The 16607-nt window shown below is 38.6% G+C and overlaps 1 protein-coding gene across 2 annotated transcripts in view; it reads right to left on the bottom strand.

Annotated features, from left to right (window-relative positions):
• Nucleotides 1-838: 838 nt before the first annotated feature.
• Nucleotides 839-16607, bottom strand: part of EXOC6 (exocyst complex component 6) — a 216824-nt gene continuing 201055 nt past the window's right edge. For both annotated transcript variants that reach the window (XM_046027815.1, XM_046027816.1), the window contains exons 21-22: nt 2977-3089; nt 839-2115 (exon numbers count right to left, since the gene is read on the bottom strand). In XM_046027815.1, the coding sequence (XP_045883771.1) occupies nt 1983-2115; nt 2977-3089 (246 nt within the window). In that variant the 3' untranslated portion in view covers nt 839-1982. The remainder of the gene's footprint in view (nt 2116-2976; nt 3090-16607) is intronic.

The following is a 16607-nucleotide window of genomic DNA, read 5'->3' as shown; positions in this document are numbered from 1 at the left end:
TCAGTTTCCAGAGAAATTGAGGTCTTGGATGTCTGCCTGGCATTGCGGGCACCTACAACGGACACCCGGGGTCGAGACTCTCCGACATTCCCATACCCATCCGGTTTCTCATTTACCACTTTAGGATGCCTGCAAAAGACGGTAGTGTCATTGATGCCCAAAGCTTCACTGAGACATCCTAATCCCAGCAGAAGCAGATATCTCAGGACGCCTTTCGGGTCTCTAGGGCTAAATTCACCGTTCCTTCCCACTGTGGAGGCCACCGTACTCCACCCCAGTCGGTCTACCTGGGTTGCTTCTCCAGTGTTTTGTGTCTGAACCCCTGGGCTTTTGCGTCCCTGTCCCTACAGTGCAACCCAGGGGTTGGCAGTCAGTGACAAGGGTGTTAAATGTATTACAGAAGACAGTGAATTTCACACATCACAGCTACGAACCCACAGTGGTCTACTCTAAGCAGTACAAAGGCGGCGTCTGTCCGGATCCCGGGATGCCTCAACCAAAACCAGAGCGACATCCCGAATACCCTGCAGGGCTACGTAAGGCGCGCGACCGACAGCCACATTCCAGTCTTCAAAAAAGAGCTAGCTGTTCACCGCTCCTCTTTTAACTTCCAGGGGTTTTTTTTTTTTGTTTTGTTCTGTTTTGTGCCTGAAGAATTACCATGTTCTCCATGAAGTATTTTTTAAAATGTGAAGTTTAGGATTGAGATGGTCAAGAGAATAAAAGCTGCTTATCTTTGTTTTGGTGACACTCCCCATTCTAGTAACTAGGGAATAACAGTTTTTCTGAAGGAAGCAGTTGTTTCCAATCAGGAAGCTCTGAATAGATGCAACAGCAATGCAATTTCAACAACCTGCTTGACCTTTTTAATATTTCATCACAAAATCAAGAAATGTACATGTAATCCTTTACTCTTATATTACAGAGTCAAGTGTAAGTTTCTTACAGGCATAAATCCTGAAAATGCAAAAGGAATATTCAGCATAAATACAATGAAAAGAAAGTTGGGATCAGTTTGATACTACCATTTGGACCACAGTAATTTACACAGAAGAAAATGTACATTCGTTTTGGATTTTCCAGAGTTCATTTGGTTTGGCCTGTTTCCATACTGAGGATAGGTACTGAGAGCTGCTATTTGAAGAAAGTAACCTAACCCTGTGCTAACGTCTGTGTGTAGGAACGTATCTACTTTAGCACAAGCAGCACCTGAAGTGGTTTACTCCAATTCGTTCCTGTCCTCTCTTTTAACTTGAACCAAGCCAAACCAAATAAATCCTAGAATGGGGTCAGCTACAAACAATATAGTTAGAAATATTAACCCTACTAAACAGAAACAACATTGCATCTTTAGAAAATCCAAACACCTTTTCTTCATATTCAAAACCATTAAATTAAACCACCCAAGCAGAACAAATAATTCACATTCTTACTGAGTTAAATCAAGGTTGATTTCAGGGACCTTTAAAGATTTGTATATTTTCCCTTGGAGTCTGTAGAACTGGAAATTTTAGTCCACTTAAATCATATTGAGATGAAAATGAAAGTTAACAAGTTACAAAATGACAGTAAAGTACTCCCATATCAGACATGATCACATTTCAAAACTGGATACTGAGGAAAAAACCCAGAAAAGTCATTCAAGTCTGAATAGAAAAAAATACTTAATATGTAGAGGCATATAAGATTTTTCTAATGTATTTACAACCAGTTTCATGTACAATTTTTGACCTGATTTATGTATTACGTTTTGCCTTTTTTCCCTAAAAGTGAGAAAAATTGTCACACTTTCCCTATATAAAATAGTAACCAATTATTTAAAAATCCATACAAATGATATTTTTATTGTTTCTTTTTTAATTTCTCATCAATGTCTTTTTCCTACTGCATTTTTAAATTCTGCAAACAAATTACCGCATCATGACCCTTGTTAGAGAATAATGTTGAATCACAGATTTGATCTCACTGAGTGCAGTCCAAGTCTATGTGTGCTGGGACATACCATTCACCAAACTTCTTAGCTGTTTCACGACTGTCTCTATCAACTTCTGTTTGTCTCGATCATTCTTCCTGAACTGAGCAAATATATTGTTCTTTTTGCTAGTATCCTTCATCCTAGGAATATATATGAATGAAGAGGCTTGGTAAAGAGAAATTAAATACTATGCTATCACAAGTAAAATATCTTGGCATGCTCTGAATTATCTCACACTAATCCTTATGCTTGAAAAATATACTTCAAAGAAAATAGGTACTAATAAAAGTTCAGAGCAACTATACAAAAAATTAGCAGCTTTATTTTACATTCTGTATGAAGTGGGGTTTTTGCATTAGTATGTAAATCTAAACTATGTTAAGTTTTCTAATATTGATGTTCCACCAATGTATGCTAAAATACATACCCTCTGTGGACTCTGCAAATCACATTCATAGCAAGACAAGGTGAAAGAAAAATTAACATTAGAAAATTTAAAGCAGGTTTTTTTTTGTTTTTTGGGGGGGTGGGTCTCAGTAGTGTTTCATGGCATGGTAAAATAAATTTATATTTATTTTAAACAGTTTCTTTTGTCCTTTGAAATCAAATATACACAGATATTTTGAAGTATAGGAAAATAATATACATTTTTAATTCAAAAATAGAAAATTTAGCAGTGATATGTAAAATGAAATATGATTAAGTGAAAAGAAAATCTGCCACATAATGAGAGGGAAAAGTAACACCTAAACTTCTATTATTTTTAACTGGACGAGATGCACCAAAATTTTGTTCACATCAACACAAACAGCAATCCCATAAAACAACACCAACATTACAATCAGCAAAGAAAGAGACTTATGTTTTGGTCATTAAAATGGACTGAGCTTTTAAGCTCCACTTAGACATTTCTCTTTTGTTGAAAATCTCTAGTTGTTCAATCATCGCTAACTCACCAAAGGCTATAATGTTATGCAAAAAAGTCTTCAGAATATACTCACTTCTCCAAAAGAGTCAGAGCTGTGTTTGGATTCACCCGAAGGTACTTAGAAGCTGGCTGTCCGTAATCAGCTAGATAAGTAGACCAATCCCAAACCATAAACAGGTCAAGGAGCTGAGGAAGATAGGGCAAAATGTTAAACTTTTGACTATTTACCCATAGCTAATACATGCAGTACAGGCCACTCTTGATCCACTTTAATATGACCTGCTTCTTAGATGGAACAGAATAAGGAATTCATTTTTAAAACTTCATCACTAACTATACTTTATAACCAAAACAGCACATGTATCTTTATACTTTCAAAACAGCTAAATTGTCAGGGGTTGCTTTTCTAATATAATACCTGACTGCATTCTCAAACAATTATAAAATAATGAAAACACTATTAATAGAATTATAGTAACACTTGTACCTGATGTATAGAGATTTCATCTTTACACAGTATGCAGTCCATACTCCAATTTAATTAATAAGGGTTGGGTTGGTGCTATTACCTGTTTGAAAAATTTCAAGGAACTTAAATTGAACCTTTTTTCTTAGAGGTTAAGTATGTTTACCTTTCAAAGAAGCTGTTTGTACCTAGACTTTTCCCAAAGTAATTTAAACCAAAAGCTCAGATAATCTCAATTAAGTGCATTAAACAACCTCTGCTGGATTCCCCCTGGTGATAGATCCTCAGCAGTATTATGAAATGAGGGCTTCAGAACTCAGCCTGTTAACTCTAGGCAATCATTCTGTATAAACAAACAACAACAAAAAGAAGCCCTCTTGTATTCCGTAGTGTTTTAAAATTGACTATTTGCTTTATAATCTCCAGTTAGAATTGTTGTCAAATATGGAGGTAATCTTTTAAAAGCAATGCCGTGCCTAAACCAAAGCACCAAACTCCTTATCCAACTTTAAAAACCCTAATCTCCTTTAAGCCATTTAAAACCAACTTCCTATCCCGGTTTGAATTGTTTCAGAAAGCTAAATACTTTACTTACTACCTTCCTTCAGTTTTTATATTATTCTTTCTTCTTCTTTTTTTTTTTTCCTTTTCTTTTCTTTCTTCTTGTTTTAACTCACATTATAAGTAAGGGGTGTATCGGTTTTACTTTCAATTGAAGGAAGCATTTGTATTTACTCCTAGGATATGTGAGCCAACCCAGGGACTCTGGGAGGGATAAAACTTCTGGGGGTAATTAAAACCTAAAGAGAGGTTACAAAAAACTACTTTTTAGGAAGGTAATGGACTTGTCTGACTCTTTTCCCATCCAATATACAACTTAGTAGAGATGTTCCCATCAAAGGGTGAAAATTCCATAATGAAAATAGTAACTACTAATATTAAAAGCCACTCTATTTTCTTTTGGACAATATTCTAGGCTGTATCAAAAGTTAAGATATTGGTACAGAAGCTACACTGAAACAATGCTAAAAGAATATACTACCTGAAAAAGAAAAGTTAAAGTTTAAATTTATTTAAACTTCTGTGTAATTCTTGACTGTTACTTAGCAACAAGCAACTTTCACAAAGAGGGAAAAGTTAACTTTCACACACACTGACGGTGAAATTGAATATTGGCATAATATCTCCAGAAAGTGATTTTATAATACATGTTTAAGAACCCTATAAAACAGCCATTCCCTTTGACTCAGTAATTCTAGTTCTAGGACTCAAACCTCAGGAAACAATAATAAAGGTAGAGAATAATGATCTTAACCTCAAAAATTATCTGTGTTATCAAAAAACTATTAGTTGAGGGGGAAGATAAAACCTGAAAACAGCCCAAATCTCAGTACTGAGAGAATGGTTAAGTGATGAGGTATATCTATCTGTAAGATGAATATTATGTAGTTACTAGAATCGATATTTACACAAAATTTTAAGTATCTTTTAAGATGCTTGTGATAATCGTCCCTACTAAAATTACATAAACACCCATTAAAAAAGAATGGAAGAAAATTTTCGAGAATGTTAAGAATGGTTGTTATTTGTGTGGTGGGGTTATGGGTAACTGTTACTGAATTCTTCATTTACATAATATTCCACAATGGCCAAGTATTAACTCTAGAGTTAGAGATAAGGTTTACATATTTACATATTAAAATAAATTTCAATAATAAATGCTCCTCACACAGTTGTTAACAAAAGCCTCATTTTGAAGGAATCTTCTTTTAGGTGTAAGTGTATGTTTGCACAAGTATGCGTGGGCATGCGCACAGTCAGCAGAAAGTAACCACTTAATACGTTGGCTGTAATCTCCCTTTCTTTCTAAAAGGCATTAGCAACATGACCTTTGGGATTTGGAAGAGGAAGAGGCCTTAAAATAAGTCTCTTTTTCCTCTTGGGCTGATCTACCCCCGGGTGGGAAAGGAGGAGTCCATTTAATGAATTTAAAACCTACACCAACTCCAGCAGTGAATACAGAACTGGTTCTTCTGCCAAACAGTACAAAAACAGACACCTAGATAAAGAAAAATTATGCTTACAATTTTCACATGTGGTCAGATATTCATATGCAAATCTCTTATCACTAGAAATTACAGGAACCATAAAATTTAACCTACCTGCCTACATGCAGACAAGTCTAATCTACATGCTTTTAAATTTACACTATATTTTATAGAAATATACATTGTGCATTATTAACTTGTAGATATCCAGGGCTGCACATTCATGGTTAAGGAACTCACTGCCAATGTGGAAAAAAGGCCAACAGTCTAGGTAAGATTCATTTATTCCTTCAACAAACATTGACTGCCCACCTATAACGTGCTGACTACTGTGCCAGGCCAGAGATATAGTACTGAATGAGACAACAGTCCTATGCTTCAAGAGTTTACATTTTAAGTGGGGAAAGTGGGGAGGTGACAGTTAACATGGAAACAAGTAATGTTTTGATGTTGACCTGAAGAAAGTATAAAGGAAAAAAAACTATTCGCACAACCCTAGTAATCTAAACTACAGTAATACATGAGGATGCTACAATAAATTTGTTTTTTAAATTCAAGTTTTTTTCAAACATTCAAGTTTTTATTTAAGTTCCAGTTAGTTAACATACAGGGAAGATATATTTATTTTTAAATATTTTATTTATTTATTTGAGAGAGAGAGAGAGAGAGACCACAAGCAGGAGGGAGGAGCAGAGGGAAAGACTAAGCAGGGAGCCTGATGGGGCTCAACCCCAGGACCCTGAGATCAGGACCTGAGTGGAAGGCAGACACTTAACTGACTGAGCCACCCAGGCACCCTGCTACAATGAATTTAATATTAAGACAGAAGCTACGGGCACCTCGGTGGCTCAGTGGGCTAAAGCCTCTGTCTTCAGCTCAGGTCATGATCCCAACGTCCTGGGATCGAGCCCTGCATTGGGCTCTCTGCTCAGCAGGGAACCAGCTTCCTCCTCTCTCTCTGCCTACTTGTGATCTCTGTCAAATAAATAAATAAAATCTTTAAAAAAAAAAAAAAGACAGAAGTTGAAGTTGCTGATTTCTATAGGAGCCAATGACGGCTTACCCATTATTCTCAGCCCACGAACCCAGTGGCTGTAAACTCGAGCACCATTTCTGTTGTCTGTGCCCCAAAGGATGCATGGATACAGGTGCAGAGGAAATACTGGGCCAGGAAGCATACTGCTCTCCTATTCTGATTTCTCACTTCCATGTGTGTACGATTTTTCAAATGCTGCATTTGGTAAGTAAATAGAAACAAACTTAATAAAGCTAGGCAGGCAAATGCATAAAGTATGTCCAGCAGAGTGTAACCACTCAGTAGACATTCAAGAAATAACTTACTGATTGATGACGACCATCCCAAGTTAACCAGGGGGCTTTTTCCTAGGCTCTTCAGAGTATAAAAAAATGAGCACCCGGGGCACCTGGGTGGCTCAGGCCTTAAGCCTCTGCCTTCTGCTCCGGTCATGATCCCAGGGTACTAGGATCAAACCCCACATTGGGCTCTTTGCTCAGCAGGCAGCCTGCTTCCCCCTCTCTCTCAGCCTGCCTCTCTGCCTACTTATGATCTCTGTCAAATAAATAAATAAAATCTCAAAAAAGAAAAAAAAAAATGAGCACCCTACAGACTTCTTTGGCTTGTGCTCACAGTTCTCTGAAAAAGGCCAATGTGGCCTGTGGGCAAACGAGGGAAAGTGAATGCAATCAGCTGACTTCCTCCCAGGCTCCTTCCCTAGGGCACTGGTAAAGAAAATAGATTATCATCCATCATGATAAAGATTTGCATCTAATGTTAGTAAGAATTAAATGATCTTAACTAACATTTCCGAATGGTCTATCAGTGTCCCTCATCCGTAATTATTATAAGGTCCTGTTCCACTTTATTTTTTATTTTTATTTTTAAGATTTTATTTATTTATTTGAGAGAGAGATAGTGAGAGAGAGCATGAGCGAGGAGAAGGTCAGAGGGAGAAGCAGACTCCCCATGGAGCTGGGAGTCCAATGTGGGACTCGATCCCGGAACTCTGGGATCATGACCTGAGCCGAAGGCAGTCATCCAACCAACTAAGCCACCCAAGTGTCCCTTCATTCCACTTTTTAAAATTAAAGTATTATCACCATACAATATCCTATGGGTTTCATTTTTTTTTTTTTAATTTTATTTATTTGCCAGAGACAGAGACACACAGAGAGAGCGGGAACACAAGCAGGGGGAGCGGGAGAGGGAGAAGCAAGCTTCCGACTGAGCAGAGAGCCTCCATCCCAGGACCCTGGGATCATCACCTGAGCCGAAGGCAGATGCTTAACACTGAGCCACCCAGGCTCCCTATCCTGTATACACGATGTATACGTGTGTATTTGATATTTTTATACATCACAAAATGATCCCCGAGGTAAGTTCAGTTACCATCCGTCACCATACAAAGTTATTACCATATTACTATGTATCATATGCTGTACCTTACATCCCCATGACTTACTTATTTTACAACTGGAAGTTTGTACCTGTTAATCCCTTCTACTTATTTCACCACTCCGAAATCACTCCCCACTCTGGTAACCAATAGTTTGTCTCCTGTATCTATGAATCTATTTCTGTTTTGTTTGCTCATTTGTTTTGTTTTTTAGATTCCACATACAAGTGAAATCATACAGTATTTGTCTTTCTCTGACTTACTTCATTTAGCATAATATCCTCTAGGTCCACTCATGTTAACACAAACGGAAAGATTTCATTTGTTTTTATGGCTGAGCAATACTTTGTTGCATATATATTCCTACAGCTTCTGTGTCCATTTATCTACTGATGGTCACTTCGGTTGCTTTCACATCTTGGCAACTGTAAGTTATGCCACCACGAACATATTGGGTGGGTATATCTCTTCAAATTGGTGATTTTTATTTCCTTTGGATAAATAACCATAAGTGGAATTGCTGGATCCACACCCAGCGCGGGGCCTGATGGTGGGGCTCAATCTCACTGCCCCAAGATCATTACCTGAGCCAAACTCAAAAGTCAGATGTTCAACTGACTGAGTCACCCAGATGCCCTGGAATTGTTGGATCTTACGGCAGTTCCATTTTTAATTTTTTGAGGAACCTCCACACTGCTGTCCACGGTGGCTGTACCAATTTACATTCCTACAAGCAGCGCACAAGGGTTTCCTTTTCTCCACATCCTTGCCAACACTTGCTATTTCTTTGTCTTTTTGAGAACAGCCATTCTCATAAGTGTGCGGTGATATCTCATTGTAATTTTGATTTGCGTTTTCCTGACAATTAGTGAAATTTAGCATTTTTTCATGTGCCTGTTGCCTGTCTATGTATCTTCTTTGCAAAAATGTCTATTCAAGTCTTTTGCCCATTTTTTTTTTTTTTAATATTTTACTTATTTGACAGAGAGAAATCACAAGTAGGCAGAGAGGCAGGCAGGGAGAGAGGAGGAAGCAGGCTCCCTGCGGAGCAGAGAGCCTGATGCGGGGCTCGATCCCAGGACCCTGGGATCATGACCTGAGCCGAAGGCAGCAGCTTAACCCACTGAGCCACCCAGGCGCCCCTTTTGCCCATTTTTTAACTAGATTGTTTAGGGGGTGTCTGATAGTCAATTGTGTAAGTTTTTCATATATTTTGGATATTAATCCTTTATCAAATCTATGATTTTCAAGTATCTTCACCCATTAAGTAGGTTGTCTTTTTGTTTTGTTGATGGTCTCCTTTGCTATGCAAAAGCTTTTCAGTTTGAGGGGCGCCTGGGTGGCTCAGTTGTTTCGTGTCTGCCTTCAGCTCAGGTCATGATCCCAGGGCCCTGGATCAAGCCCCACATCAGGCTTTCGTTAGGCAGGAAGCCTGCTTCTTCCTCTCCCATTCCCCCTGCTTGTGTTCCCTCTCTCACTGTCTCTCTCTGTCAAATAAATAAATAAAATCTTAACAAAAAAAAAAATGCTTTTCAGTTTGATATAATCCCATTTTTTCACATTTTAAATTACAGTTCTTTTGCGGTGGGGGGGATTATCAACAGAAGCTTTATTTCTTATTGCTTGAAGAATAATTGAAGGGTAGATAGAACGAGGGAGCAAAGGATGGAGGGACTGCAGGTGAAAGAATCCTGCGAGGAGGAGGGGCTGCAGTGGAGAAGATGAGAAGCCTGTATGGGACAAAGGGGCAACTGGAAGATAGGAGATACTGAATGGAGGAGGGAGAGAAGTTACAGGGGGCATAAAATTCAGAAACAGCCACAGGGGTGGAGTGGTGGTGGTGAGTTAAAGTACGGTTCTACTGAAGTAAAAGATGTAACACAAAACTAGGACATTATTCTTGGGTCCTACCTAACCTTATGCCAGGCCACAGTGATGCAATGAGCCTATTATATAGGCTGCTACCCATGCCTGCTTTGACCAAAAAGCATGATCCCTGATCTTTGGAATAGTTGAAAAAGAACATGCCTGCTCTGGAGCCAGAGTGTGATAGAAAGGGAGGAGGAAACTGGAGTAGTGCCAGAAAAAACCACTGGCACTCACCTTCACTTGCACACAGTTATAGCCTTGGGGTCTATCTCTCACATTTAGTTAGGTTTCATAGGATGCACTATATCTTTACTATTAAAACCCAAGTTATGGAAAACCTCACTTCTCTTCCTTGCTCCCTTTCAGATGGCAGTACACAAATAATACATTTGCTATTAATTACACAAAATCTCTCAGTCTTATAAATAAATAGTAAGACACAGTCTCAACAGGTGAATTTATTAACATATATACCTGATATTCAAAGATGTAGATCAAATAAGAACAACAAAAAAACTTCCCTAGATGATTCAAAAGCAATTTTACAATTACTTATTAAAGGATAAAGTCAGGCATATTACAATGAAAATTGGTATTAAGGTCTATAAAAGAGTTTGTTCCAATAGTCAAGTAAAATAATTCTACCTTAAATCCTTTTGGGAAGTAAGCAAAGTATGGATCATACAAAAATGAAGAGAAAAATAAGATGCCTCAGTTCTATCTCATCATGATTTATAAGATTATCTAAAATTAGTATCCTAACTTCTTTTTTCACCAAGGATTCAAAAATACCCTTTATAACTAATCTGATAACATAAAGTGGACTTATGCCAATATCTGTGAGTGAGTTGTAAGTTTCACTTCCTCAGCATTCCCTGTGTGTGTCCGGCAAACAAAAAGATTTAGCTTAAGGAAAGATATAGTTGCATGGGTGGTCCCATTTATATGCTCAAAATAGTTGAATCGCTTCAGAATCACTGAAGAATTTGTTTGTGTCAACGCATCTGGCTTGCTGACAGTTTCTCATCCTAAGTCTCACTCCTAGTCTCTACCCAAGAAACTTTAGGGTCTCGGACCTGTTGAGATCACTTTGTGCAAATGACACAATGAATCTAGGCCGACTTAAAACCATTCTATGGAACTCTTGAAGTGACTTTTTGCCTTTGTAAAAGTGAACCCAGAGTGCCAGGTCATTTTTTCCTTGAATCTGGTTTAGCTTTCTTTGTTTTGAGTCTTTTGGGTTTTGCTTTTGAAGCACCTCAGGGGCAGTGACCCAAGACAGAAGATAAATAAAGCTAAGCCAACCTCAAGAGAAAAGCAATTGGGGATACCAGGTTTGCTTTTGTAAATGTGAACAGTGACCTGGGGGCTCAGGGTCAACCTTAGTCCCCCAAATTCCCTTTTCCAAACACCAAATCCACCTGGGACCTCAGCGTTCCTTTGCAGATTCCAAAGTAAAGCAGATCATTTTTCCTCTACCTCCAAAACACAAAGCCTATGAAAGGGTTCCTAGAGGGCATCAGAGATTTAAACAGCAACGAACATCCTAAACCATAATACAGCTTTAATGAAGAAATATGAGCAATTAGACACTAGGGATTCAAGAAAAATGGGTCTTACTAAATTAGTCCCAATAGGAGAAAATACGAGATGTTGAAATCAAATGACGAGATCAGTATGATTTTTAAAGCTCTTGGCTTTACTACCTTTCCAACTATCTCAAAACACCACATATGAAAAACTCCACATGAAGCACAGAAGAGAAGTTTAAGTAGCAGCCAGAAAGGGCCTAGCCAAAAACTGTAAAGAATCAGTACTGTGCCTCCCCTCACCTCACTCTTTACCCTCAGGTGTTAATTGCTCTCGAGCTGCCTCAAGCCCTCTGATACACCTGACCCCTAACCCATGCCTACCCTCTTCAAATGTCCCATTTGCCACACCTGTTCTCAGTCAGCCTTTCCACTCCCACCTATGCAGGACCAGGAGCAAACTCTGGGTAGAGCACTCTCTAGAGACTGTTTAGAGGCATCGATCTCTTTAGGTCACTTCACTAGGGTGAACTGCACACAGCAGAAGTAGAATGTTCTCAAGGTATTTTTGATGGTAAGCTATATAGTACTCCTAGATAAACTCCTTGGATGAGTTCGGAATTTGGAAAAAGAGGCAAAAAATGGAATTTACATAATCAGATTTATACACGTTCACATTTGCTTTATCTTTAATTTTTTGGTCACTATTGTGGCTAAAATGGCATACAAATACATACATATATATGATTTTATGGGGTTAATTTCTACATTAAAATTAATTTTACCAAGTAATTCATGGTTAACAATTATATAGAGCCTATCATAAAAACCAACAGTCCCCAGCCCCACCCTTCCCATTCTTTGAAGCAATCACATTAACTCCTTCTGTTTAGTTCAGTATCTCTAAATACACTTACTTTTCTAATTTTTGATTTATCAGCTTACAGCTATCACATATGACAGTTTACCTTACTTATACAGCCTACCTATTTTTGAAAGCTATTACAATTGTTCTCTATTTTTGCTTTTATAACTTTAATATAATTAAGCTGCTATTTCTTGTTCTGTTACTTTTATAAAGATTTTAAGGACAGTTCTAAGATGTATTTCACATACTATTCATCCATTTAAAGTGTACAAATCAATGGTTTTAAGTTTATTCACGGTGTTGTGCAGCCATCTCAAACAACTTTAGAACATTTTTATCACCCCATACCAGTAGCAGTCACTCTACCAACAGCATAACCTGTGGTCTTTTATAACAAGTTTCTGTCAATTAGCATGATGTTTTCAAGGGTCGTCCATGTTGTAGCATGTGTCAGTACTTCACTTTTTTAAAAATTTTTTTTTTTTTTAGAGATTTTATTTATTTATTTGACAGAGAGATCACAAGTAGGCAGAGAAGCAGGCAGAGAGAGAGAGGGGAGGAAGCAGGCTCCCTGCGGAGCAGAGAGAGGCGCCCCAGTACTTCACTCCTTTTTATGGCCAAATAATATTCTATTATATGGATATGACACATTTGTTCATCCATTCCACAATTAATGTACATTTGGATTATTTCCATTTTTCAGCTATCATGAATGACACTGCTGTGAACATTCTGGTACAAGTTTTTGTGTGGATATATGTTTTTATTTTTCTTGAGGTGTCCCACATAAACTTTGAATTAAGAGGCTCTTTCGGGGCACCTAGGTGGCTCAGTGGGTTAAGCCTCTGCCTTCAGTTCAGGTCACGATCCCAGGGTACTGGGATCAGGCCCCACATTGGGCTCCCCGCTCAGCGGGAATCCTGTCCACCCGCACCCTGCCCTGCTCCCGCCGCCTGCCTTTCTGCCTACTTGTGATATTTCTTTGTCAAATAAATAAAATCTTAAAAAAAAAAAGAGGCTCTTTTGACTCTCCATTTAGTAATATAAGAAATTAACATTTTATATGGTTGAGTTTTAAAGTAATTCTTTGGCAACGGGGTTTTAAATTATTTATATTACATATTTAAACCCAAATAACAATAGATATTTAAGTAAAGTTTCCTAAAAGTTCTTTTTTTTTTTTTTTTAATTTATTTGACAGACAGAGATCACAAGTAGGCAGAGAGGCAGGCAGAGAGAGCGAGAGAGGAGGAAGCAGGCTCCCTTCCAAGCAGAGAGCCCGATGCGGGGCTCGATCCCAAGACTCTGGGATCATGACCTGAGCCGAAGGCAGAGGCTTAACCCACTGAGCCACCCAGGCGCCCCGAGTTTCCTAAAAGTTCTTTATAAATACTGAAAGATGTTAATGAAATTTTTTTTTTAAATTTTATTTATTTATTTGACAGAGAGAGAGATCACAAGTAGGCAGAGAGGCAGGCAGAGAGAGAGGAGGAAGCAGGCTCCCTGCGAAGCAGAGAGCCCGATGCGGGGCTCGATCCCAGGACCCTGAGATCATGACCTGAGCCGAAGGCAGCGGGTTAATCCACTGAGCCACCGGCGCCCCGATGTTAATGAAATTATTAACAAGAATTTTTCTAGCCTCTATTTCTGAAAAGTAAAATTCCTATAATTATCCAAAACAGGAAGGAAAATTTCAGGTAGTTTCCTCAGGTACATTTACCTCAAATAGTTGGGTATGATTTTGATTTTTATAATACCTTTATATATGTACTTGGCTTGTTTTCCTTCAGTCATGTGAATACCTAATTCAGCTTCCTGATTAAAATGTGGCTTACATATTGAACAACAGCATTTGCCTAATTACCGAAACCAGAAATCTGCATTCAGCCTGTTTTGGTTGAGACCGGCAGGTGCCCTGTTTGCGAGTTTTTAAGCAGGCTCCATGCCCAGTATGAAACCCAAAATAGGGCTTGACCTGAGATCCAGACCTGAACTGAGATCAGAGTTGCACGTTCAACAAACTGAGCCATCCAGGCACCCCATCTTTCAGTCTGTTTTGACTCCTCTCTCTCACAGTTCTGGCATCTAATTATTGCCAAATTTTGCCAACTTAACCTCCTATTTCTTGAATATTTCTTGAATTCACTTGCTTCATACTTTCCATCCCTACTACTACTATAATCCTAGTTCAGATATCACTACCTCTACCCTGGGGCCTTTTGTGTCACCTATCCTGCTCTGCCTCTGCCTTCTAACACCCCAGATCCATCAGTCTTCACACCGCTGCTAGAGAGATCCAGCTAAAATACAAATGCGATCACACCACTCACTTACTTAAAACAGTCAATGCCGTCCCAACTTCTTCAAGATAAAGACCAAGTTCTTTACCATGAAATGCAAAGCAATCTTGCCCCTAATTCAGGTTGTTGGGAAGAAAGAATTTACTCTGCCCTTCAAGGTTTTCCTAACTGGACTAAGAATCAAATTGCAATGACAGAGATTAAGTGGAGAAAATTAAATTTAATAGCTTACCTATGGAGAATCTACACAGACATGGAAATTCCATAGACAATGAGGCAACATGAAGCTTATATGAGCTAGAGACAGCAGTAGGGTCTGAGGATACAAAGGGAAGAAGGACCATTACCAGGAAAGTAAAAGGAGATGTTTGGAAAATAAAGGTTGCCCTATTATTCAGAGAAGTTTCTTACGTAAAAGGGAGTCTCCTTTACTAGTTCTCTTCCTGATACAAGCAGACAGTTGAGGGGGAGGTAAGGAGCGTTACCTGTATCTGCTGGGTTTTGATGGCTTTTAATCCAAAATAATGTTCATGCCAATGTGGTCCATCTTGGGGTGGCCAACCCTTGGCCCCAACAAGGTCATCCTTTTGGCTTCTTCTCCTGCCTTGTAATTTAAGCTTCTAAACAAGGAATTCTCTTAAAAACCATGATGACCCTCAGGAGATTGCTTTTCCTCTGTGTGGAGTCCCCTTCCCCTTCTTCATCATCCATGAAACTCATATTTATTCCATAAAATTTAAATTTCTTAAAATTTAAATCCTGCCTCTCTCAAGAAGCCCCCCAGGGCTTGGGATGGGTTTTCTATTCTTTTCATATCCTCAGAGCACCTGCCACATCTCTATCACAGGATTTTTCACAGCATATTGATGTGTCTGTCCCCCCATTAAGGAATTACATAACAATTCCTTTTGTAGTCTGGGTGATTCATGGCTATTTCAGCCCAGTCTCTTTCCAATATCCCAACAGTTGAAGTGCCTTTACTTCCTCCTAATAATATACTTCGTAAGTGCCTCAAAGCTGGCAATTTGTGTTGCTTTTATCTGTATCCTCACATTTGGCCCAGTACCTGGTATATACTAGGCACCAAGTAAATGTATGTTAAGATGAAATGTATATGTTACCTTGTGACACAGAATTTTGTAAGTCTATGCTGAACTCACATCTTATATACTAATAATTAGCTATGTTATTTACTTTAATGTGAACTATTAATAATTAAGACATTTCTGGGGGCGCCTGGGTGGCTCAGTGGGTTAAGCCCCTGCCTTCAGCTCAGGTCATTATCTCAGGGTCCTGAGATCAAGCCCCACATTGGGCTCTCTGCTTAGCGGGGAGCCTGTTTCCCCTTCTCTCTCTGCTTGCCTCTCTGCTACTTGCGATCTCTATCAAATAAATAAATAAAATCTTTAAAAGAAAATCTCTGAATTTTTAGTAATACCTTATAATTATTCTGATAGCTAGTCTATTTATTTACTGATTAATTTGTGCTATAGAATACACTAAAAATATTTCACAACCACAGTTCTGCTCCTGAGATTACCTTTTGTAAACCAGTGAAGCCACCATCAAACATGTTAAATAAACATTCCCGGGTCATACATTCAATTTTCTTCCCAGATTCATTACATCATCTGCCACACTTATGTAACAAGTGGTTTATGTAATTACTTCACCAATAAAGCTCTTACTTCCAATACTCAGAAAATCAAACCGTGAATCTCATGATGAGAGGTGTTCACTAGACTTTTGATTCTCTCTGTAAGTCATTTTGCTTTATCAAAGCAATGGAGAAATAAGATCTGCTTGTATAAATTGACTGTGTAAGACCTAGAACAATTAAGGAAGACAATATGGATTAGCCAGCAAAGAAAAATTATATGCCAATGTGTTTATACTCCAGGATATAGTACTTGCTTGAATGAAGGGAGCTAGACTAGGCTGGAGCTTCATTGTATACTCTTTTAAATGCACTTTAACTGATAAGAAGAGAAAGAGGGAGGGAATAACCACTTTTTAAAAGTTTGTGAATCTAAGTGGATGTTTCTCTCCCCTCCTTCTCACAGCTATGATTTAAAACGAGGCAAATGAGGGGCGCCTGGGTGGCTCAGTGGGTTGAAGCCTCTGCCTTCTGCTCAGGTTATGATCCCAGGATCCTGGGATCGAGTCCCACATCAGGTTCTCTGCTCAGCAGGGATCCTGCTTCCCCCCTC

The sequence above is a fragment of the Meles meles genome, chromosome 13 (assembly GCF_922984935.1).
Source record: "Meles meles chromosome 13, mMelMel3.1 paternal haplotype, whole genome shotgun sequence".
Lineage (NCBI taxonomy): Eukaryota > Metazoa > Chordata > Mammalia > Carnivora > Mustelidae > Meles > Meles meles.
This window is presented reverse-complemented; position numbering and strand designations above follow the sequence as displayed.